The sequence below is a fragment of the Puntigrus tetrazona genome, chromosome 12 (assembly GCF_018831695.1).
Source record: "Puntigrus tetrazona isolate hp1 chromosome 12, ASM1883169v1, whole genome shotgun sequence".
NCBI classification, from domain to species: Eukaryota; Metazoa; Chordata; class Actinopteri; order Cypriniformes; family Cyprinidae; genus Puntigrus; species Puntigrus tetrazona.
In genome coordinates, this window is record NC_056710.1 from 16,088,199 (window position 1) to 16,115,107 (window position 26,909).

General features: G+C 36.6%; 2 protein-coding genes across 3 annotated transcripts; one reads left to right on the top strand and one right to left on the bottom strand.

Annotated features, from left to right (window-relative positions):
• Positions 1 to 406: 406 nt before the first annotated feature.
• gpr142 (G protein-coupled receptor 142) lies at positions 407 to 12,235 on the bottom strand. Of its 2 annotated transcripts, none has more exons than XM_043253948.1 (3): positions 12,102 to 12,235; positions 7,675 to 7,754; positions 407 to 6,379 (listed from the first exon to the last, which is right to left on the bottom strand). In XM_043253948.1, the coding sequence occupies exons 2-3, from the start codon at positions 7,721 to 7,723 to the stop codon at positions 5,427 to 5,429; spliced, it is 1,002 nt and encodes a 333-aa protein (XP_043109883.1). In that variant the 5' UTR covers positions 7,724 to 7,754; positions 12,102 to 12,235; the 3' UTR covers positions 407 to 5,426. The 2 variants fall into 2 exon arrangements, with proteins under 2 accessions (XP_043109883.1, XP_043109882.1); XM_043253947.1 differs by having other exon boundaries at positions 7,607 to 7,754.
• Positions 12,236 to 18,859: 6,624 nt separating this feature from the next.
• Positions 18,860 to 25,852, top strand: btbd17a (BTB (POZ) domain containing 17a). Its single transcript, XM_043253945.1, has 3 exons — positions 18,860 to 19,160; positions 20,829 to 21,111; positions 23,083 to 25,852. Exons 1-3 carry the CDS (start codon positions 19,067 to 19,069, stop codon positions 24,167 to 24,169), a joined length of 1,464 nt encoding a protein of 487 aa, XP_043109880.1. The 5' UTR covers positions 18,860 to 19,066; the 3' UTR covers positions 24,170 to 25,852.
• Positions 25,853 to 26,909: the final 1,057 nt, after the last annotated feature.

Sequence of the window (26,909 nt, forward strand, 5' to 3'; positions counted from 1 at the left end):
ATGCAATGTGCAATTTTTTTTCTTTTGCACATGTGAACAACGTGGGTCTTGCTCAGGGTTTCATCTTGATCCCCGTCGCTCTCCCTTTACAGCCTTATGTTATATTTATTTACCTAAATGCAGCTGAATATGCTGCATTACATATATCCATTTTAATCTGTTCGGTTGTATTGTATCTTACATAGAGGGCTTTGCCCATTTCTGTTGCAATTATGATATACTGGAGGTAGTGCTAGCAGACACATTGTTTGTTTTCTGTCTGGTGTGCTTTTGGAGTGTGAGGTGTGAATGTGCTCTGTTCACATAACAGGATACTGTAGTTATTGCACAGCGTGTTTTCTTTCCTTTTTTGATAGCAAGAAGGAAAGGAAGAAAAAAAAAGAAGTAAAGGAATCCATCAATGAAATGCAACAAGCTTTGAGTGCTTTTATTTTCAAGGTCTTCAGATACATAAATAGATCCTCACATACATTTAATTTCCGATCAGTATGATCAAAATGCTAAAATAATTTATCAGCTGTCAGTGCACATGTTCACTATCACAACCGAAGGAAAGCTTGCGTGTCACAATGTAAACCATGAGCAACGACGCAACCTTTAAGAGGAAGTATCATGCAAGTGCCACATGCCTTTTTTCTGGGGATTTCTGTTCTTCTGTTCAAAATACAGTATATCACATTACATAATTGATAAACAGGTAGGCAGTCCTAATCTGCCGTACATCACCATTGGTTTTAATTTCATTCATTTCATTTATGTGTCGTAGGTCATTTAAAAAATTCAAGTCAACATGAAATCACTTGTTTTAACCCCATTTATTTTCGTAATGCATCGCTGGTCTTACTGTGCATGATTTAGTGCACATTAATCAAAAGTAAAGTTTAAAAAAAAAAGGTTTAATCTTAGCGATTTGAGTAAGACGCCATCTGTCATCCTTGCTTATGAGACATTTATGAGACAGTTCAGTTAGAAAACATTTTTACTTTTAGATCCACACTATATTGAAACTGACGGCAAACTCTGGCATAAAAATCCTACATTTCTTAATCCAAATAATTCCCGAAGGGTGGGAAAAAAACAAGCGGTAGTATCAAAATATACAGTGAAGAAACTATTTTTTTATTGACTTTTTAATATTTGAGTCTGTTTTACAAGCAAATACTCTCAGTCTTTCCCCTCTCAACTAAATTTAATGTTTTATTCAATGCATTACTTGCTTTTTCTTTGTAATTATCAGTGAAATGCATTAGCCGTTTCCGAGAGAAAATATTATGTAAATCATCCATCAAATTGTTGACAGGGTTACGAAAGTCATTTCATGTTAACCTGAACAGATGTAATGTAGGTAAAACGGCAAAATTGCATGCATAGCAAGGACAAAACAATCTTCGGCAGCTGCGCTAGGCTAAGCAAATCTGAAGCTGACCTCAAACAGAGCAGGTTATTTATTGTCTTAAATATTCAAACTCTTTCTTGCGCTGTCAGCCGTCTGCTCGTATTAAGGCTGTAACGATAGACGTGCTTTCTTCTCAGGCATCTGTGTTTGTGATGCAGCGGGGGGACTCTTTTTTCAAAGAGACAACATCTGATAACATCTGCAGGGCCAGAGGCTCCCTCTCATGATTGAGAAGGGAGAGAGAGATCAAGAAAGAAAAAAAAAAGAGGCAACTCCGAGTGCAGAGAAACACAAGTGAACTAAAAGGACAAGCGAAGACTTCATTACCAAAGCTCCAGATAATAAGTGAGTTAGTGTTTGTTTTTTAGACCGAAAGGTTTAAATGCTTTCATTCACCAGAATAATTCAATTAAAGCTTCCAATGTGCCTTTTAGTCAAACACATGCTTCATTAAATCATTAGTCATAAAAAGGTCTTCTAAACACATTTTTTGCACAGTCAAGGACTAATATAATTTATTCTCTTCCATCATATTTATTCAGATTAAACTCAACTGGAAAACAGGCTTTTAAAGTAGAAAAAAATAATTTAAACAAGCGTAAAACACATTTTTTCATTGCATTTAGATTGACCTGAAGATCTGAATCTGTTCTCATTGAGTACATGCCGGCAAGTGCTGCTCGATATCTGATCAGATTACAAATCGCAGAGTAATATAACTGACCCCAGCGCGTCTCTGGTGATGCTGGTGAATTCTAGCAAATGGAAATATCTGCTGTTGCTGCATGGGTGCACAGAGGCCCAAGGCTGGCTTTGTTCAGCAAAGCCTAAGCTCCTCAGATGGGTCTGTTTGTACAGTGGTGTCTTCACTCGTTGTGTTCCCACGTCGAAACCCCTTTTAAAGCCTCATCCAGTCACCATGCACTGAAAATAAACAGCTAAGCTAGCGTCTGCAGTTTGCACACTGGGGTTAAAAAGGTCAACCATCTTGCTCTGCTTCACTGGATGGGCTCTGAAAGGGTTTAATTTAGTCATGCAACATAACCTACAGCTGCACGAAAGGTCATTATGAACTTTATGGAACTGTTTCTTAAACTGACATACTAATTAGATCTGAATGGAAATTATGTAGTCTTTAGTGCATTAATGTCTTGAGTAGATTTCGGATGAGTTCCAATCTACCAATAAAAATATTTTATGGTATGGAATGATAGTTATAGTAGATTATTGAGACAAATCTTGTGAGACACTATTGTATGTGTTTAAAGAAATTCATTAATCTGCAATATGAGCAACGTTTACAGAAACACTAAATACATGACACATTCTTACAATATCAAAATACAACAATTAAATGGAATAGTTTGCTCAAAAAGAAAGTCATAATTTACTCTGCATAATCACTCTAGCAAAGGTAAAAAGCGCCCTGTTATTAATGTCAATGTGACATGACCATCATCATACATGTCAAAACTTATGTAATATGTGTCAGTGTCATATTCGAATGAATGCAAATTTACAGAAAGAATTTTTTTTTTCATATAATAAATTGCATTTCAGCTTTTTCTCATACAAAGCTATCTCTTGGCTTTAAAACACCTTACAACAGTTTTATGATACTTTTATGCTGCTTTTTTGTCACTGTGGTGCTTGATTTTATACACCACCATTTCATTATATACAAAAGTATGTTCCACCAAACTATATTTTAGAAGAAAGTAAGTCTTTGGACCAACACCAACACAAAAGGTGTATAAATGATGACGGAATATTCATATTTCAACCTATTCCTTGAAAGGATTGCCATTTATAGAAAATGATCAGATGTAGTAGTACTCATTTGATGAGCCAAATATCTTTGTTTCATAAATACTGTAGTATGTTTTCTTATCCCCGCAGAGGACAGGACAATAAATAACACAGATATGCAGATCAGTGCAAAAGACAAGTAAGCTCTGCAGAACAAAATACAATCTTTTCTGGAATGGTTATGTCTTGGTTATTCATGATGCCTGCAAAGCTTATTTGTCTTAGCAGCAAGACAAAGTTAATATTATTAGGCTTTTGTTTAATGACCATAAACAGTGATCTCTGGGGTCACTAACCAGAGGTCAGATAAGACAGCATTCAGATTAACAGTACCTGTGGTGCACGTTATAGCATGAATGGATGCTAGACTGTGCGTTATGAGGATAGTTTATTGTGTGGGAATAATTTCCCTGCAGAAATCCAGTGAATGCAATAGAAATCTCTGCAATTACGAGTGAAGGTGAAAAAGTTCCCTATAGAATTATGTCAAATTATAAAGGAGAGCTGTGCTTCATCGCTACACTATTGACAATAATCAATGCACCTTTTTTGCATGCAACATTTTGCATGTGACCACATTTTTTACTTTTGGATCTATAAAAGCCACTAACTAGAATCTAACTAGAAACGTTCTTACCATTCTTTTGTTGGGGCTTAAAATTCTGTCACTGTTTACTCATGGAAGGGGATGCATTGCAGGCAAAACACACAGTTTTTACTTTCACCTGTCAGGTGTTCTATAGCACTTTATCTGTTTGTGTCAGTAGCAATGTCTCAAAATGAGTTTTTTCCTCCTACACTGACCCATAAACATAAATTCACTACAGTACACGCACCAAAATTTACATTATTATTCCTGTATATGTCCTGAAGGTTTTGACAGGGGGATCTGTTCATATATAATTTTCTTGATTATTTAATCCCCCTAAAATTGTCAGAGTGTTTTCTGTCCACTGTAAGCATTTTCTAAATTATGGAGTGGAAACTTTATATCCAAAATGACTAAAATAGACTAAAATATCTGATTAAAGTAAACAAGAATTCTGAAACTCACATCATCCAGTGTTTAGATTTCGTACTAGAAATGCATACAAATGATTGCATATTTCATAAAACAATGAACCTAAACCTAACATTTTAGAAAACTTGTAATGCAAAAAATGTTTGCAATTATCAATGTAATCTATCAGCTGGGTAGGTAAGGGGATAATTATTAGTTGTGGGGTTTTTTACCTGAAGTGTTTTCAAAGCTGTATTCTTTCTTCTTCAGAACATCAAAGAAGCTATTCCAAATAATAGTGTTTTTTGTCAAAATAATGATATTCAATGGGGTTAAAAACCACACTGTGCACTTTTAATAATTCTTCCCAGTGATGCCATAGAAGAACCATTTTTTTGGTTTTCCACAAAGAACCATTCAGTCAAAGGTTCATTAAAAAACCATCTCTTTTTCACCTTTTTAAACCTAAAGAACCTTCAGATATTAAAGGTTCTTATTGGAACCATTAAGACAAAAAAGGTTCTTATATGGCATCACCTTTATTTTTAAGAGTGTACCCTATTGTCTTTCACTCTATGGACAGTAAGAAAAGTCATACAGGTTGAAACAACATGTAAGTGATTAAAAAATAGCAGAATTTAAATGTTTTTGGTGAACTTTCCTACCTGGTCTCATGGCATAAACATACCTGGGTGCACTTTTTAGCAAGACACAAAAAACGTACCAACGGGTACATAACATTACAGTTTCTCATGAATATCCAGCTTCTTATTTATGGGTTTTCAAAGACATTAGGTTTGTTCGGTAGCTCATGACGCACGGAGATGTACTTGAGAGGTTCAAATCCTGTGCGGTTCAACAAAACATTTAAAATCTGTATAAAAGGAAGTTGAAAAGGCACGACTGCATCAACAAATGTGTTTTATATCAGTTTTGCATTTGTTTTCGGGTATAGGTTTAGAACTGGATTTTGTGAAAGGCATATTTCCAATATGACGGAACATTAACCTTTAGAGACAGTCCGCGGATATTTCAATTCTGAACCGCCGCAATACATACCTAAATCAAAATAATAAAAATGTGCCTGTGTTTTAGCGCACCTCAGTGGACATTTCTGTGGCGAAACGTGCAATAAGACATTTAAAAAACGGGGTAACATAAAAAGTGCACAGAGGTACATATTTTTATGAGACCAGGTTGGAACTTTCCCTTTAAGCAGGACTATATCTTGATGTCTGCCCTTTTAGGAGAGAGAGGGGTGATCTCTCGCTGGGAACGTTTGGAGCTGGAAATAGAAGAGGTGGAAGCATTGGCAGCAGTGCGCTGGTGATGTAGGGGGCGGCGTGGGTGCAAAGGCGCCCCCCGGAACAACAGGACGTCCCTCACCGCCCCTCTAAAGGGTTTACTGACAAAACAGTACAGAAAGAAATTCACTGCAGTGTTTAGCATGGCTAACATGTTGGCTAAGTCGTATGCTAGATGTACCCGCCAATTATTGTGCACCGATGACACATAGAGATGGTAGAGTACCACTCCGGTACGAGGCGCCCACAGCACAGCAAACACAGAAGTCACTGCTAAGAGCATTGCTGTGGTTTTACCCAGCTTGCTTGGCACTGCCAGCTGCTGCCCGCTCTCGTCTTGGCACATCTGCTGTCGCTGTCTCTTCCGGAGCCTCAGGATGATTAAAGAGTTTAGTACCAGGAAGATGCAGCACGGAAGGAAGTAAATAATAGTCACGTGGGTCCAAATCAAGGCGGTATCCAAGCTGTTGGGCGCACGGCTGACCCTCCACATGTCCGACCACCAGAAGAAAGGCACGCCGGACGCCAGCGCCAATGTGAGCACCACTGCGATGATCCGCCGGGCCCGTGCAGGGTAACTGATCTGCCGGTGGAGCAGCGGGTGGCACAAAGCGACGTAGCGGTCCACCGTGAGAGGAACGGTAGCCCAGATAGATGCGTGATTGGCAGAAAACTCCATCATACTGACCGACCTCAGCAGCAGCACAGGGACGTCTCGATGAAACACAGCCGTTTCCAACAGGAAGCCCACAAAGATGATGAACAGCTGGCTGAGGATATCCGAGCCGGTTAGAGCAAGGAGATACACGTACAAGGCCTTCTGAGTACGAACAGCCAGCCGGTAAAGAGCCACCAACGTCAGGATGTTCACTAGAGAATGGAGACAAGTGGAATTAGAAAGGAAGATGGAGGTAGAGGAGGATGGACAAGGCATAAACAGTTAGGGAAAGAGGCCAGAGAAGGGAGAAGCAGAAGACGGAGATAGAAATCAAGGGCATGGAGGGAGTTGACACAGCAGGATTGATGGGAAGTAAAAGATTAGGGGTCATATTTACAGAACTTGGCGGCCCACGGAAACCTTTGCCCTGATTTTCCACAAAGAAAAGATTAAACTCAAGTGAATTTGTGCAGTTTTTGCTGGTTGAAACAACAGGAGATAAGTGTATTTTAAGTGTTTTTAAAGAACAAAAAACTATTTATAGAAAAGACGACTCCAGACAGCAGAATGGATAAAACTATGGAGAATTTAAGTCACATGAATCCAATAAAATAAAAATATGATTTCTTCTTGTTCACTTTCATGTTGTTCCAAACCCATAGATAGTTTATCCGTAAATGAGCAAACCAATAATTTGCTCATGCTTACGTTGTTCCAAACCTAATTTTTTTCTTCTGTGGAACATAAAAGAAAATATTTTTTTAAATGTTTAAAAATCATTTTTATGTCCTTACAATGACTTTTCAGACGCTTTTGACTTTCATTGTATGGACAAAAACACCTGACATTTTCTTCAAAATGTCAGCTTTTGTGTTCTGCAGAAGTAAAAAGTCTTACAAAGTTTACAAAGCTACGAGTATAAGTAAAAATGACTGAATGTTTTGGGTGAACTATAGAGAGGTCTTATATTAGACAGCTAGTAATCTGAATTGTCTGTCTGACCCTAATCTAATTTATAGTAGCACTTTATGGGGTGCTTTCAAATGAGTCTCTAATTAATTATCATTTGTATTGATTGATTATTGATTTTCTTTCTTGTCCTCAAGCAGCTGTCAGTCTCTCCTATGATCCCGTGTAGGAAAATGTTTGTGGATACATGATTTTTATTCGGGTCTATTGTGCGTCTCACAGGGTGAATTTACCATTATCGTCCTCCCTCAAGGTGATCAAGATCAATTTCCCAGAAATGTATATTTTAGAACAGTTGCCATGGTGAACTTCACACCATTTTCCATCCCATTCCATCACATTTCCCTAAATCCAATCCAGAATTGCATATTGATTGCTACCCAGTTTCTAACTTAATATGCATTCTCAACGGTGCACGACCTAATCATAATGAACCCCTGTTTATAAATATTAAAATGCACGTCTCATACCTGGCACTCCAACACACAACAGAGTACTGTAGTAGACGACAGGGATGTAAGCCAGCACACACTCTGACCTCTCCTGAGCGCTGCTCTCGACTTCCTGCTGGCCGGGTGCTGTGCCATTGTGCCAGTCAATCATGGCCTCTTAGTTGCTCTTGTGAAAGGAAAAAGAGAACAGGAAAGAAACCTTAAAACTACAGTATCGGAATATGACCAAAAACCTTTGCAGAACAACTGAAATCGATAAAATGAACCTTACTGTGTCTGTATGACACAATAGAATGGAAAAGAAAGAGTGTGATACATTTCTGCATGGAATTTTACTGTGCTCTGATAGTCTTTCGCCGGGTCACTGTGTTAATGACAGGGACAGCTTGCCCTCATAGGTTAAAAACAGTCAATTAGGGACAGATGGGACGAGTGCACAACACTTCCCTCATTTACTTGTCTTATCTTTCCACTTTCTACCTTTCCTTCTGTGTTTAACTTTGATTACTCCCATAACTGCCCCCTCCCGAGAGGATGAGGTGATCAGCTCTGTGCCAAACATGTTTATTTGCTTTCAGACCCAGTGCAGAGAGCAGAAATGATTGCTTCGCTCTGTATATTTCCTTTTACCTCACGACATCAATGAGTTTTACGGACAACTCTGCTAATGTGCCTTGGTCAAACTGTGCGTTCTTTGCAGTTGAACTGTTATATATACATAAGCCATTCATTCTTTCCTCATGGCAAAAATACAATATGAGAGAGAGTTTATGTTGTGGAACATGATTGCCTGCTTCATCAACTGTCCTGCTTATGTGGGCAAATTCTCACTGTGGGTGAGAACTGGACAAGGCAGGAATGATTGGTCTTCTGTCACCTTATAATTACTTCATCTGTCTTTGCCTTACTGGGGATTTATATGGGGTCCATAGTGTCTTTGTCACTGCTTTAGCAATTTGGACTAAAGCAGTTCCTCTCTACATTTGCCATTCATGTGCATTTATAATAAAATTAATTTAGGAAAAGCAGTACAATATATTTTGTTTATGGTTAAATTGAGTTCCTATGGGAAACATTTAATACTCATGGAATTATATTTAATGGGTATGACCCATAAACCCACAAATTTTAGTGAATATGATTATAAAAAAAAGGCTTGCAATAGTTTTAGAAATGGTATAGGAAAGCAGATACATTTTTTCTAGCAATAACATGATATAAATATGAAAATGAATAAATAATTAAAACTACACCTGTTGCATTGTATAAGAGGACTGCAATTTTGAAATATATTTTACAACCGGGTTGAATGGTTTAGATTGACAAATGTAGACAATGTTAAATGTGTGCAAAAAATAGGAAAAAAACTTTCACAATGCATTTCTGCATTAACAGACATCCACAAATGTTTTTAGAAACTATTTGTATCATCTCCACGGTAAAATTCTAAAAGCGTCTTATTTTTTTCCACTTCCAAAGGAGCGTAATCCCATTAACAAAGACAGTTACATCATATATTGCTGTAGACTTTTTATGGTCCTTTGTTACTCTGTAGTTGTTTTGATACAGAAGCTGATAAATCATAAATCTTTAACTAAAGCTGAGAGTGTGCTAGGCTACAGAAGAGAGGTTTTCCCTGGAAGGCTTTAAGTACTTCACTACTAATGTTGTTTTCCCTTCTGAAAATATCTCTACAAATAAATCATTGCTCATTTAAGAGGTTCACAATGAATGAGGAGTAGCTTGTGTGTGTTTATATGGGTCTGATTGTGTTTATATGACATGCTGCTTGCTCTGTGAAAATCTGGCTCTTTTTTAGTTAAAAAGGTTGAGTTCGCTGGTACTACCAGTACTCTATTCGTTATTCAAAGCGTGAAAGCATGTATCTAAGGAAACAACAGTTGTGTTAACTGGGGAGCAGTTAAGAAATCGAAATAATTATGAATACAATGCTTTTAAAATGCCTCCCCTCTCGATATGAATGAACCGATGATTTTTCATTCAAGAACGTGATCAATACTCATTATAAATGTGGAAACAACATTTTCTCACGAGGTTTAGGTTTTATGAAGAGGAAACTTGTTCTTGTGCATTAGACATGCCTGTTAGCGAAAGACTTTAATATACCCACAATTCCTTGGGGAACTTGGGTATATTTTCCTATTTCTTATCGCCAATCTTTTCTAAAGCACAATTTTATAGGCTTTGTGATATAACTAGAAATATTTATTTTAGCACTGTGTCGATATATATTGTATATTTCAATTAGTATTTTTTATGTATGTTGTTATTTTTCTTTCAGTCGCAGAAACCGGAATTTTAACTTTAATTTTAATTTTAACATTATTTCTCACTTGTCCCGACATGGATGGTATGGATATCTTCCTTGAACTATTGTCTCAGGCGAAACCAAGCATTGTAAGAAGTAAAATACAGCACGTTTTCACATTTTTGTAACTACATTGATAAAAGGAAAAATTACATTTAATATTTGCCATTAAAATGCAGAGATATCACAATAAATCCAACCTTTGATCTTAATTTTCTCAGGTTTAAAATACAAAAATAAAAAAACAACAACAAAAAAAACACAGGGGCATGAAGTTATGATGCAGATGAAGTGTTCAATCAGAGATTTGAATGGATCAAATTATTTTAGATTTGTTTTGTTTTAAATGATTCACAAAAATGAATTACTTTGCTAGCTTAAATCAGTCGCTAAAACAGCTCTGTCTTAAATTCACAAGATCGGGAAATTGGTTATATTTGTTAAGAAAATGTTATGCCCAAATAATAATAAAAAAAATTATATTAAAATAATTCTGACATTCGCAATTTATGTCTTAAAGAAAAAGTCTTAACTGGCCTTGCATTGTTTCCTCATATGCAACAAGAGCTTAATTCCATGACCAGGGATTTTTAAAGTTCCCATCCAGAGGCTACCGTCTAGAATTAGGGTCTCAAAGGATTCATATGAAATAACTCGTACAAGCTGTTTAAGCTGAAAGCATGACATTGCAGCTTATAGTACAGCCTGAACTATGTGAATGCCAAACAACAGTGTTTTCCATTACTACACCAGTTCACATGTGCTGCCTCGGGGTAACTACCAATGCAAGCATCTATATCTGTTCAAACAGCACACAATAATGGAAAAAGGTGTTTTCACCAAATAATGAACCACGGCTTTATCTACACAGTCTCAAGGGTACACACCTCATTTTGTACCAGTATAAATGGCCACTGTTTTCCATTCTGGGATGTACAGGGAGTCAGTGCGTAAGGTTTCAGATCTCTCTCCATGGACTTTTTGCTCTAATGAACACTCTCAATTATTCATATTCGGCCAGTACACCTGAGACAATAGTTATGAGCTCAAGGACGACGGTATAGAAATGCTATCTATATCAGCACATGCAGGGAAAACAGTGTAAGTTTGGTTGTTTTCTAAAAAGGAAGAGAGAAGATGAGAGGGACACAGAAACAGAGGTCTCGATTACATAAGATGCTCGCAAACAATGCCACGCATTTTTAAAACGATCTTTATGACTTCCAGAGCTGACCTCTGCATATCCTGCAGTTCTTGGAGAAAATATTAAGATGACAAAACACAGAGGACTCAACACGTCAAATAACTGATTTATGTCCAGAACAAACCAGTTAAGACTCGTTTTTTAAAAAGCTGTTTTTTTAAGAGGATGTAAATAATAGTGGAAAGTACATGTTGTACCAATATAACTAAAATTATTATTTATTTATTCTAATTTTGTTTTGTAAGTATTTGGATGTTTTGGAATCTTACTATTTTATTCTACATTTTAAAAGTATAGAAGTAAAACTATATAAAAGTATATATATATATATATATATATATATATATATATATATATATATATATATATATATAAACTAAAGTATATGTAAACAAATAAATAAAATCAAATTAATACTGTATATATCGAAATTGAGACAATTTTGAATATATTTTTAAAGACATTTAATAAAAATATATTTTAAAAAGTGTATCTCAGTCAAGGGTTTTATAGCCTAAATTATACATTTATATGTAAATTTATTATATAAGACAAAAGACACAGAGTTCATGCTATTTATGTTTTATAGTATTTTTATACAGTTAAATACTTTTTTATGAAATATAAAAAATATTTAGATTTTTTTATATCGACTTCTAAATGTAAGTTCTAAATTTGACATTTTACTGTATATTTGAAAGACGTGTTATACTTTCTGCTAATTCATTGTTGGCATAATTTTAAAATATGATTGCAAATGCGTAGCCCTTGAGAAACTAGACTAGCTGAAAATATCTCCTGCATTACAATATAAAGAAATATTTAGAAATATAGAAAGTGCTGCACTTTACCTGCATTTCCTGCATTTACACTATTTAATACAACAAAAGCTGTAACTTCAACTGATGCTCAATTCACTAAATTCACTTAACAATATAAATTAAGTGATCCATCAGACAAAGACAAAGAGGGTTTCTTACCCTCACAAATCGCCGCAGGTCCCCATCCATGGACTCTGGAGCAGGAGTCCTAATCGCAGATGCCCAGCCAGACGGAGGACAGGGAGGGAGGACAGGGGTCTTTGAATAACAGACACATCACCGCAATCACAGAGCGAGTTCGGGAGGAGGTTATGGAAGGAGCTAGAGAGACAGAGAGAGATAGATAGAGAGAGAGAGAGAGAGACAGAGAGAGAGTAAAAGAGAGAGAGAGGGAGGGGTTAAGCAGAGCTGATTTCTACGGACAGGATTTTGGTGAAGTATTGAGAATGAAGGTGAGTCAGATATACAGAGGTCTGTCTTTCACAGTGAGGTCAATATAGCGCAGACACATGAGGAGAAGGGTATATAGTTTCACACAGCGATGCCTACAGACCCATGGGAGCTCTTATCGGTTGTGTGCTCTTCTTAGGGCCCTTTATAGGATTCCTCTGGCTGTGATGTGAATAGCTTAAATCTAAGAATAGCCTCTGTGGTCCTTTTTGAGCTTTGAGGTTTGTGTATTTACTAATGAAAATGTAAATGGTTCTTGTGTGTGCAAATCTCACCGCCATGCTATATAGGGTCATGCTGGGGTCTTCAGGTTGGTTGCCAGGGTATTGTGGTTGCTAAGGTGTTCTGAGTGGTCACTTTTTTATGCAGTCGCTGGGTGGTTGCTGGATGGTTGCTCGCAGGGGAAAGACAAATGAGTCCGCTGTTCTGGGGTTATGTAAATAAATTCTTAAATGCAAATTCATGTTATTTTGTTTTAAATTAATGATGCACCCGAAAAATTATTTATATACTAAATGCAGTATTTTTAAAAAAAATTTTGTTCTAGATATTTTGTTCTAGATATTTTGTTAATGCTCTTTTGTTGTTTGATGATTTTATTTAGCTTTTATTTTGACTTCAATTTATTAATGAATCTTAAATCTTTCTAAATCTTTCTAAATTAATTGTTCTAAATTTATTTGTATTTTATTTCTGATCCATTCCAATTAACACAAATTACTTTTATTAATGCTGCACTGCTCAAAAAGTGAAGTATTACATGAGTTTTTTTTTTTTTTTTACATTGTAGAAACATTACATTCTTTAAAATTCTACAATTAATATAAAATGATTATGGTATCACCATCCGATGCCATCACTGCACAATAACTTTACAGTACATGTGTCCATGATATAAAATTTTTAGCTAAATAAACAAAGGTATTAGATTTTTTCTAGAAGAATTAGCTTCCCTCACCAGCCAGCAACCTCACGTCTCCAGATGGATGGAACAAAAAGTACATGTACACCACCATCTGGACACAGAAGGAGAGAAAGGGTGGAAATCTGGATGCATGGATGCTCTCTCTCTCTTTCTAATGAATGCTCATCACAGGGTGTTCGTTTTGATGCTCAGTCTTTGAACTGGCCTTGTTCTGCAGCAGAGGACTGGCCAGGCAGAAAATGAGCCGCGTAAACAGCAGTATAGGCATATTAATGCTATAGTGTGATAGCGTTAATATTATATTATAAATATAGTTAGTATCATATTTAGCAAAACATAAAATGCAAAAGAAAAAATCGAATAATGCATTAAAATGCACATATTTTTCTCACCGACACCGAATAAATCTGTAATACAAGAGCAATTTATGTAATTCGAACTACAGAGCCTAATGTTGTCACACTATATATCATAACATTTTTTGGATGGCAGAGGCATCAATAAAACACTTCTCTTAAAAGAAGGTCTAGCAACTTTGTTTGGGATGCATGTTTTCATAATGTTAAAGTGAGGGCCAAACACGCAGAAGACAATGTTGACTTAATATTTCCTGCGATCCAGAACAGATTCGTTATCCCATATATCCTCGCACGATGACACTTTAACGTGTTAGATCTGAAACGTGGCAGAGTTATAGCTTTGTAAACATATTCCAAACCTCTTCATCTCGCATTATCAGCATTGCTATTGGACCGATCGTAGTTTGCATTCCAACTGTCAATCGGTTTCTTCACTTCACCCAACACGACCAGTTCAGTTTATTTAATTTGATGTACAAAGCATATCGCTGTGAAGTATAGCTGCCCTTGTGCAATGGAAGTCGGCAGCTCTGAGTTAAAACAGAAGTTTGTACTTCATAAAACCCTCTCGTGTTTGTAATTTCTTTATCGATTGTCCCAAAAGAGCAGATGCTCACACAGCTGGAGGAAGTACATCTGTTCATTTGACCTACAACCATCTCAACCTCCATAGCGTAACGTAGGAGTGCAGTACTATCTTACACAGGCCTATAAATCCTATCATTTTATTAAATTTTTTTCGCAAGTATGTTGTTCCACTACAAAAAAAGCCATTAAATATGCTGTAATGCAGAAAGCGGTTGTGTCCGCTCCGAACGGGTTCGCTTTGAAAAATTGGCAACAAAATCTCACAGTTGAAGCACTTAAAGCGAAGGGTCCTTTTGTTTCATCTAAACACATTAATTCATAATGTGATTGCCGTGAGTGGGGATCGCGGAGCCTAACATTATTAATGTGAATTTAATTACCTGTAATTTCTGAGGCATGTGGAGGAGATGAAGGGAGAGAAACAAGATAAAAGGAGAAACAGATGAATAAGTGACAGTTAAAGTAGTAACGAATGCAGAGGCCGTTTTTGCGTTGAATTATAGATTGTTAATGTTTGGAAAATAAGTTTAACCGTGCAAATGTAGCCTATGTATGTGTTTGACTTGCAACACTACTGCCCTCTAGCGACAACATCCATTCAAGTTCAGTACAAAGGCACGATTGGTCGGTTGAAAACATGAATGGCAACCTAATGTTAACCAGAATATGGTTATTTTGATTAACATTATGTTGCCATTCGTGCTTTTAATTAAGGAAAATTCTAATTTAAACCAGTTTATTCATGACCCGCAACACGATACACAGCTAAAAGGCAGCATTGAAGTGCCAAGTGGGTCAAATATGGAGTCCTATTATGAGAGAGGGAGAAAAATCGAAGTAGGTTTGCTGGGTCACTTTATCACTGATTTTATCACTCTCATCAATCAATATTCCTGCAGGCTATCCAGACTGGCTTGCTCTTTACTGAGTAGTAGAAACACCGGAGTTTGCGTTATTAGTACGATAATAATTTAAATCACGTATGCAATGCAAAAGTAAAGATCAAGGGAATGCTTTCTCCCACTTTTAAAAGAAAAGAGTGTAGTATGCACTGTAAAAAAAACCGAGTATGTAAAAATAGTCTTCCTAACTCGAAATGTGTGATGCAGCGTGTTATGTCTTGCTGTTTCTGAGTAATTAATACAAGCAATTTGAAGGTTGTTTGAATCCTATCTGATGATAATATGGCCTGTATACATGACTGTTGTTCTTTCACCTGAATATGAAAGCTTGCTGCTTTATTACACTATGAGTCACTGCATCACTCATAGTTACTGTTCTAACACTCTATAATAATATTGACCGTTTCTAGGACAGGTCACCAGTGAAACAATACAAACATAATAAGGCATTATGTATAATCAGCTGATTATTAGCAGCTGGCTGTACATTGCTTTTGTGGCATACAAAATAAATAATTGGCCAATCAGATGTGAGACGTAATGTTCGTAGTTTCAAAGGTTCCAAGAGCCAGAAAGTCTCAACACTATACACTGATAATGAACTAAAGGGCTACGTTTAATGATCAAATTAATTGTCGTATTAAATAAAGAGAGTGGGAAACTAGGACAAAGGCCGATGATGCACTAGGCAAATTTTTGAGGAATGTTGCAAGGCAACTTTGGGAAATGTTGCCTTCAGTGGGAAGCTAGATTAGACAAAGGCGCCCAGGACCAATCTAAACTACCCAGTTAGAAATTTGTTACACATTCTCAGTGGGAAAGTGCCAAAGCAAACCTGCTCAAAAACCTGCCCCGTGCATCATCAGCCAAAGCTGAAGAAACTAAAAGTCCATGATAATAAAAACTATGAAAAAAATGACTTGACAGTTCCTTACAGTTTGCAATGTTTTTTAGCAAAACTTTTATTTAGCAAGAATTGATTCAATTGATTAAGAATTACAATAATGACATTTACAGTATTATAGTCACAAAACAGTCTGTTTAAAATAAAGCAGTTTCTTGAGCAGAAAATCAGCAAATCAATGATTCTGAATCACAGGACTACATTTTTTAAATGTAAAAATACATTAAGACAGAAAACAGTTGTGCGATTTCACAATACTACTGTTTTAACGTTTAATTACTGTTTTATTGGATGCAGCATTTTTATCAGCTCTGTTAAACCCTGAGTGTGTTTTGTTCCAATCAGAATCAATTTTTATATTCACCCTGAATGTAGCCTTAAGAGGAATCCATTCATCTCTATCAGTCTAGATCAGGGTCACATTCGGCCTGATAGTAGCTTTAGGGTTTCTCCTAAGTAAATGATTTACTCAGATTTTACTCGGAAGTTGGTCTCACACACGCACAGCACACACACTCGTACACTTGCACAAACACACTCGCGTATCTGTTCTCCCTCTGTCGCCTTGTCACAGAGCCAAGTTTCAGGCTCTCTCAGCACATTTCCACCGCTCCTTTGACTGGCAGTAAACAAGTGACATAACCTCTAACTAGAGGACTCTGCAGCAGGGGTGGATGTCCTTACATACAGAGAGAAATAGACTCCAATCCTTCTTTTGATCCCGAGTGTGGACAGCATGTAATAGGAGCCACATGTTCAGTCTGGCCGAGTAACTGGCTCAGTGCTAAACAGAAATGTACAGGGATCCCAAATACTTCTGGGTGTCATGTTTAGATAGTCCCATTACTGCTTCTCATACTTTAAACAAACCCATAATCCAAAGAATTAAATCATTTTTTGTATACTTCTCAAATCGAGAAGGGCATTATGCTGTTACAGTTATGCAATTTTAAAGCGATAGCTCACCAAAAATCACAAATTCTCTTCTTCGCTCAAGCCGGGCTCACGGGTTTTAAAATCCTGAGCGATTATGCAATCTGGCTGCAGCACGCACATAAGGAGAATATTCGCAGATTATCTTCCCTCAAATCTTAAACATGCACACACTACATGATTTTAACACCGTGGCGCATCGCACACTACAAGATTATCGTGTCAGACGCGGCAGACCGTCACGATATTTCAGAGGTGTTTACATTAGCTAGCGTGCTAGGAGCATCACCCGGTGCATGCAAAACTGAGGTGATTTTCCTCAGCGCTTCTCTTTCTACTTACTGTTGTGATACGTTTTCAACATTATTCAGACAGTTCTGTTACTATAAAACTCATCTACACTACAGAGCGGTACTGCAGCTTTCTTGGGGGTCGAGAATTGGCTATAGTGAAAGTACTGACATAATCATATAACCGTCACCTTGGTTTAAATCCTAAATATCAAACATGTATGATATGATCGGGGTGCGAATGAATCAATGAACACCTCACATTAGCAGATAATCTGCGCCAAACTGCTAGACAAGATTTTTGCTTCGATTCTCGGGAGGGGAAAAATTGGGGCTGAATCGAGCTAAAAATCCTGTAGTGTAAGGATTTATGTCTTTCCAAACCTGTTTGACTTTATTTCATATGCTGAACACAACAGAAGACATTTAAAAACTTGTTCTGCAAGAGGAAAGAAACACATATGGGAATGACACAAGTGTGGGTAAATGATGACTAAATTCTCATTTTGGGGCAAACTGTCCCTTTAAATAGGACTGAGATACGAGAAAATCATATTCAAATTGTATTTAAAAAATGCAACAAAGATTATCGGAGTATGTTGCACAAAAAATACTATTTACATTAATTCAGTGTTTCAGTGTTCGACACCAAAAAAACATCAGAGATTACAATGCTAAAAACACTACACTCAGAACAAATAAAGCAATGATTTGACATTTCTAACCAGCTTTGCACTAATGATTAAAAATATCCCAAATATCCTTGTTTATTTTTGAGCAATAATTAGTTTTTTTGTTAACAACTGAGCTCAGGGATTGGTTCGGATTCCCTCATTTTTGGTTCCCCTCCCACGGACAGTTGGATGACAGCAAAATCAAAAGTGCGCTATGACTGTGGACTTTTTTTAATACTCACAGCACCATATCATCATATGTATTGGCAAATACAAGTTTCTGTACTTGCTTTGCAGCAGCATAGAAAACGTATTCCGCCAAGACCAAATACAATCAACTTTCATATACATTGCCATGCTTAAATCTTCTGAGAGCTCTGTGAGAAGCATTAAACAGTTTATCGAAGATGTCGAAGATTCAGAAGCACTTCTGCGTCGTCTTTGCTGTCTTCGCTCCGCATCGTTGCTAAATTTGGCTGCGTTACACCAATAATAAAAAAGTGTTTCTACAGTGACAGCTGAGTTTTATTAAAATCCCATCTTGCCAGCAGTGAATTACCCCCAAAAGCAAACACATAGCAACTCTCTAATAACCTCTTTTTCTTCAATAAAGTGTAAAAATCTGCCTAAGCATGTTTTAATTTATGCATGCGGATACATTTGCATAAGCACACCTGCAATTCTCCATAGCAGTTATAATTTGTGAATTTCACGCTCGCTCTGCCTGAACAGCTGAGGCCTCCTCTGGATCTATGTCATACAACATTAAAAAAGAGAAAAGTCAAAATCAAAGCCGTTGTCATGGCAACTGCCGTTCCTGCCCACCAAAACGAACTCCCCACCCCCCACAGGTTCCACTGATCGATAGGATATTGTGAGGGTGGAACTAACCCAAAACAACCAGTAACCTACATACTAGTTATGCACCATAGCCTATACGCCACATAAAGAGAAAAGGGCCGACAGACCATCCATCATCTGCTGAAGAGGAGGAGGAAACAGAAGAAAGACAATTAAATTAAGGAAGAGTAGAAAGAGACGAAAATATAGAGTACAGACAGAGAAGAGGAAGACCAAATCTACTATCGGACAATAAAAGATGGCTTATTTGTTGGGGAATGGGCTGCTTGCCCACATTTACCCGCTCTTCTTGCTTTTGGTCGCCGGGTCTCATATGCACCCTGTCCGCGGAGGTAAGATGACTTTCTTCTAGATGATAGATGCTTCGTTTGGATATCATGTCAGAAGTGTTTGGATATTCAGAACTCTTGGTTTCATCTGTTGGATGATAGAGTCTGAAAGCACTTTGTAAAGTTGGATGCTAAGAAATCACTAGATGTTAACGTATCAGTTGAACTTCGTTCATCAAGGTTTTTTTTCTTTGCAGAAGACACGTTTTAGAATAAAACGAAATAAGGTCAAATATTTACTATGACATACCTACTAATGTCTGGCTCTGAAAGACAATTATATTGTTTTAGACTGATGACAAAAAAGTATCATCAGCTTTTTCTTTTATTTCATTGTTATGTTGTATTCATTTACGGGTCTGTTTTATGATTCATAATGGCTTGCACTATGTGGTAACAAGTAATAGGAAACCAGGGCATTGTAAGTGGTTTGTTCACACACAGACAAAATTCAAACAAAAGCACACACACAAGCATTTCATGGCATTTCCCAGAACCCTGCAATGACACCTACAACCGAGCTTGGATGATCATGAGGGCGCAGATGCACTTGCCCATTACAAAAACATGTTCTGATGTTAAAAATACGTGTTACTCTCAGGCAAACAGGAGGGTTAAGACAGTTTTACTGTGAAATTTTACCAATGGAAAAGAGCAAACGCTGAAAATGAATGCATACATGTGAAAGTTGTTTCAATAATCAGAGGAGTCCAAACGTCAAAAAATATATTAATCTATAATTCTTTTTTTTTTCAGAAAGTTTGCTTCTTTAAGAAGAAAAAACTTGCATAAAATGAAGAAATATGTAAGATAATCTCCTAGGAAATTATATATCATTAATAAACATTATTTAATATGTCATTGTATCTTATATACAGTACTGTTAAAAAGTTTGAGGTTTTGTATTTTGTATAAAGATTTGTATTCCATATCCATATGTTAAATCATTTTAATAATCAAGTGATACTGACAAAAAGGTATTAAGCAGCACAACTATTTGCAACATTGATAATATAGGTTTTTAATAATAAATAATAAAGGTTTTGTGAGCATGTCTTCAAATCGAAAACCATTTTAGAATAATAATAATATTAAAGTAAATGACTGTTTAATTTCCTATCAAATGCAGCCTAAACATTACATGTATATATATATAGTTTAGCCACATTATCTTTTTTTTTCAATTAAGGGTATAGTAACAGAATATTCAAAGGAACAACAGAACAAAACCACAAACATGCATCCTTTCGCATATACATATTCAGTTGACATTTACAAAAAAATAAATAATAACAACAATAATAGTAATATATCGTATATATATAAAATGTAATTTCATGGATCCAGGCTCTATACAGCTGATCTATAAAACACATATGGAACAAGGTCAATATACAAGCCTTTAATGCCACATCTTACTGTGATGAAAACCAATACCAGTCAGGTTATAAAGCCTGCCACATGCTGGGCCATTTTTACATACATATTTTTCACCATAGCCTTTGTGAAGCTGTGTTATATAATGATTAAACTCACTCACCCATTGTTTGAGAAATACATCTGTTTCTTGAAGCAATTTCCAGGCAGCGACAGGCACTCAGGAGCACTTTCTATTCAACAATCTAGTCACTGTAAACTGGTTAATTACACTTCTTGCCCCTCACTCTGCAGGTTTGAGGGCAGAGGGACTGGTTGAAGGCACCACAGAAGTGATCAGTCACTCACAGGGGCTGGTGGCACGGCTCGAGGGTCTTCTAGTGCTGGGGAATAACAGTGACATTTCCCTACGTGTGGAAACAGTGGATGCGGATGAGGTCAAGGTCATTCAAGCCCACACGCTAGTGCTTTCACTGCAGAGCCGAGTGTTTGAGGAGATGCTTAGAAACCGCAATAGTAGCACGCTAGTGCTGCGAGAAACAGCAGAATGCACTGCCGTGTTTGAGAAATTCATCAGGTGAGAGAGAAAAAAATTGACATTTTAACTTTATCTATTTTTAGTTTTAGTTTCTATCATTTGTATATATTTGGAATATATATATATATATATATATATATATATATATATATATATATATATATATATATATATATATATATATATATATATATATATATATATATATTCCAAATATGTCAAATATATTTGATGCTATTATGAAGTAGAACACAACAGAAGAATTTAAAATTGAATAAAAAAATTTAACTGCAAAGCATCATCATAAAAAAAAAAATATATATATATATATATATATATATATATATATATATATATATATATATATATATATATATATATATATATATTTTTTTTTTTTTTTTTTTTTTTTTTTTTTTTTATGATGATGCTTTGCAGTTAAAATTTTTTATTCAACATCTCAACATGTTAGCCTAAAACAAGTTGGGACACGAGCAATTATGAGAACATTCCCATCCCACACACGTCCAAGACTCTCTCTAATGGCCAACGCTGGAACTGCAACCTTCCTGCTGGCCCAAAATGAGATAGCATCTATGAAACAAAATGGCAATATTTAAAAACAAACTCTCTGCTCTAATGTAAGGCAGCTTTGTAATGAAAAGGGCCGAGTAGGGTGACGCTACAATAGTGATGTGAGGCTAGCGTGAGAAGATGTTTTGGTTACAAGAGCACATGCCGCCTACTCATGTATTTTGAATGAGCTGAAGTTTTTGTTTGGGGTTTTATTTCCTTTATAGAGATACAGAGGATAAGACGACAAAGATACAATCAGAATGTTTTTAAAAGGAAAACAAGGGAAACAAGGCAGTGACAGCATTAAATTACAATGCTAAACAACACAGCAAGATGCATTAGGCTAGAGATTTATATTCTCATACAAATAAAATGCATATTATTTTACCAGGTAATAATAGAGTTTTGGCTTATTGGATGCCATTTCTGAGATGGCCTGTTAAACACTTACCAGGATAGCTAGCAGGACATTTTGGCAATCATTCAGTTAGTGAGCTGCTGAAATATGAATTGAATTAGACACACTCAACAGGAAGATGAATTGGAATTCAAATTGGACTGACATGAAGACAAACTTCAACTCATTCAACACAAAATGTAAAAATGAGCGTAAGTAATTTTTTAATAATCATGCATATTTTTATTCCTGGTATGTAACATGGCATATATTATTACAACATAGTATTTTTTCTCAACTATTTCTCAAAACTACTTCCAAAACATTCACCACAATGTTGTCAGCTAACTTTATAATTTTCATTTAATAAATATAAATTGATTAAATATTTTGCTGTGAATATCTCATTTTGTTTTGCAATGAAGGAAAGGACATTTTTTAAAAAAACAGCCACAACTCCACAATTATGTCGGCTAACCTCATGAAATAAAGTTGAAGTTATTATTAAATTAATATTCTTCTATGAATATGTTATTTGGTGTTCAGTGAAGGAATGGAAATTAATGTATTGTAAATGATGACAAATAACAAATCGCCACAATGTTTTTATCTAACTTAATAAAATATTTAAAAAATAATTCATTAATTTGGTAAGTATTTAAATTAAACTTTCTTAATTCATTATTAATTTCTTGACTATAATGAAATGTGTTTAATGAAGGAAAGGTTTGTAAATAACTACAGCCAAAAAGGTCACCCCAATGGTATCAGCTAATTTAATAACAGGTATTTATTAAATATAAAATAAAATTGAGGTTTAAAAAAGTATTAAATATATGAAAGCAGTATAACACTACTACTAAATTAATTGCACATTAATACAATAATCTTTAAATAAACCTAACAGAAATTAAATGCAATTAAAAATCACAGTTATGATGCAGTTATATTTATTGTTTGCTACCTTTAAACACAGGCAATGCACTGCAATTCTGTGTAAGATACTTAATGAACTCTTTGTCTTCTGTTATCTGCAGATATCTGTATTGCGGTGAACTCACACTGCAGTTAGACCAGGCCACACCGCTGCACAGACTAGCTACCAAGTACGGCATCTCCAGCCTCCAGCAAGGACTAACCCAGTACATGAGCCAAAACCTGGCCAGCGACTCTCTGGGCGGTCACGTGGTGGGCTGGTACCAGTACGCCGTTTCGGTTGACGACGCGGCGCTGAGAGACAACTGCCTTCAGTTTTTATCGTGGAATCTGTCATCGGTGCTCCAGAGCGCAGAGTGGCCTTCAGTTAGCGTCGAATTGCTAATGACCCTCCTGCAGCGCTCCGATTTAGTATTGAAGAGCGAGCTGGAATTGTTCGAGGCGCTCGAAATCTGGCTCGCCCGGAACGACCCGGACACCCTGACCGCGGAGAACGCCCTTCGACTGGTGCGCTACGCCATGATCCCCCCACGCGAGCTTTTCCGCCTCCAGCGTCAGTCGGCGATCATGACGCGCTACCACGAGTCGGTGCGTGATCTTCTCTACATGTCGTACCAGTTCCATTCAGCTTCCCCGCTTCAGCTAGCTAAGTTCTTCGACGTGAACTGCAGCCTCTTCGTGCCCCGCAACTACCTCTCATCCATGTGGGGCTCTCAGTGGGTCATAAGCAACCCGGCACGGGACGACCGCAGCACTAGTTTCCAGACCCAGTTGGGTCCGAGCGGTTTTGACTCCAGCAAGCGGGTGACTTGGAACGCCCTGTTCTCGCCCCGCTGGCTTCCTCTCAGCTTGAGGCCCATGTACACCGAACAAGGTGCCATGCAGCCGCCGAGGCCCGATGGAGGAAACGGCATTGCCCGGCCTCGTATCATCATCACACCTGCTACTTCCAGTGCAGAGTTCGCAGGTGTCAGCTTCCAAAAGACCGTGCTCGTCTTGACAAAGCAGAAGAACAAGCTTGTGGTGCGGCATATCTTCGGTTTCCACCAAAGCACAGAGGAGGTGGGAGATTTCCTGCTTGGCGAGGACCTGCAGTATCGCACGTCCGAGTACCTGGTGGACGGATCGCTGTACTTACACATCATTGTAAAGCCTATCTACCAGACTCTTATAGCAACCAAGAAATAATGTATCTGGCACACTGAAGTAGAACACATTTGTGACCCTGGACTTCAAAACCAGTGTCAATTTTTCGAAACTGAGATGCTAATATTTTTATATAACATTTAATGGTGATACATCACCTGAAAGCTTTTGAATAAATAGGCTTTCCATTGATGCATGGTTTCATAGGATAGGACATTATTTTGCTGATATATAACCATTTGAAAATCTGGAATCCGATGGTGCAAAAAAACCCCGAAATACTGGGAAAATCTCCTTTAAATTTGTCAAAATGAATTTCTTGGCAATGCGTATTACTAATCAAAAATTAAGTATAAATAAATATTAATGGTAGGAAATGTGCATGTACAAATCTTCATGGAACATGATTTTAATACCTTGTTGATTTTTGCCATAAAAAGAAACACTTATCTTTTTGACCCATACAGTGTATTTTTGGCTATTGCTACAGTAGCTAAGGTTTGGTGATCCAGGGTCACTTTTTAGATTTAAAGATTCTAGATCTTTTTAGATTTAAAGATGTTGATGCGTGGAAGAAAATGAACAGGTCTAATGTGATTAATAAAGTGCATCTCCATTATCCTTACTCTGGAAAAAAGTGTTGAAAAATAAAATGAGATAATTCACATATACACAATTTAAGGGATAGTTTACACAGAAATTAAAATTCTGTCATCAGTTACCTAACCTTGTGTCATTCCAAACCTCTACAACTCTTTTTTTTTCTCTGTGGAAGACAAAAGGAGATGTTTGGAGGAATGATAACGCTGCTCTCTTGGATGGAGAACAGGACCTGTCAAGTTCTGAAAAGTGCAAAAACAACACCAATACATCTTATGAGTATCTGTAGGAGACACGCACTACATCTCAAGTTTTCAAAATAATTTTTTTGTGTGAACAGACTGAAATTTAAGCTAAATATTTTAAATATGTGGTCTCCATTAACTGGCATTAAATAGAGAAGACAAATATCTCCTTGTGAGTTCCATGAAGGAAAGGAAATAAAAGTTTTGTAAGTTATGGCAAAATTTTAATATTCAAGCAATTGTTACTTTAATGTAGGCCTGTGATTCTATGTCCCCGATATAATAACTCATATCATAGGTATTTTTTCTACTTGATTAGGCAGAAGCCCTTTTCTTTTTAGGAAAACCAACTTATGTAAAATCGCCACAACATCCTTTGCTCGCAATGAACAAAGAAAGAGAAAGTACACAGAATTATTGAATTTTGTATATTATTGCTGAAAATATATTAAAAAAAAGGAAACACAGGTTGCCACAACAAAAACATTATTCTTGTTCTTAACATTTTAAGTTTTGTTATACTGCGTTTTAAGGTGCTATTGTAAATTTAATGAGAAATATCATGTCTTTCAAACCTGTAATGTCTTGAAACATCACACAGTTGTGCTGGTTATTTAATTATTTAAACCAATAATAAGTGATGTTATATATATATATATATATATATATATATATAATAATTCTTAGATAGGCCTAGTTATTTTTATGTATTTTCCTGTTTGTGCCCATAACATTTTCTTAATCTGTTTTCTTGCATGTTGAGATCGTGTACAGTATGCACCCTGTTCAGGCCACAAAATAAAATACATAAGACTTACTAAAAGTCTGTGTCTATTATTGATTATGTGGTTAAAACTATGACTTCAGACACACATGGTCATTATGGTCACGTTTTATTGAGTGCCTTTATTTACAAAGTGTAAAACGTACAGAGATTCTTCTTTAACGATGACTGTAGTCCGACTCGCGAAAGAATGATTCTAATGAGTCGGCTCCTTAAAGTGAATCAACAATGTGCAGCGCGACTAGCGGAGTCCGATTCCCGACTAAAAGATTCTCAAGAGCCGGTTCTTTCAAGTGACTCGAAAACACTTTTGAATCAGTTAGAGCTGCTGTAAGGTTATCATTCAGTTACGTCATATCGAAACGAACCAATAGTTTGTGTCAATGCTAACGAATTTTAAATGTGACTTTTTTTTTACTATAATATTTTATTACAGGCTAATAATAAGACTAAAAGTCACCGCGTTTATGCCAAAAGTCTTTGTAATCATAACATACGTTTTTTTTTTTTTTAAACTGCATTAAGTTGATTAATGCAACGTTATAAGATCGTTCTGTTGATATCTGACATACAAAAAAGCAAATAAAAATCGTTAGTGGAACTGAAATAGTTAAGAATAATCTGAACAGGAACAAGTACTGATTATACATTTTCTAACGATTTTCTTAAAGAAAAAAATTCCTTCATCAAATGCTCAAATCGATTATAAATTCACGAAATGACACTTGAACGACGAGATAAGTGCTTCACGCCCTGCTTAACGTATCTGTCTGAAATACGCAAGCGTTTCTGTCTGTTAGCCTGAAAGAGTCATATTAGCATCAGGCCTGCTCCTCCTTTTTCCCCGGCGCACAGCAATTACGTGCAAACTACCAGTCCCATGATCCCCGGCGTCGTCAGGCAGGAAGACGTGTGTTAGCAGGGGCTCACACTGATCCAAGTTAGGAGCTCTCAGCTGCTGGCCTTGGCCCATCATGTAAGTGCCTGCCGAGGTTTCTTTGCAGAGCGGTTGCAGAAATCTCCTCGTTTTCGTTGCGTGCAATTGAAAGGCCAGCCTTTGCACGGAGAACAAGTTACCCGACGCCCAAAGGCTCCGAGTGCATGAAGATCGCGGCTTGTATTTTGCACCTTTGTTGCAAGCAAGCCCGCTTGA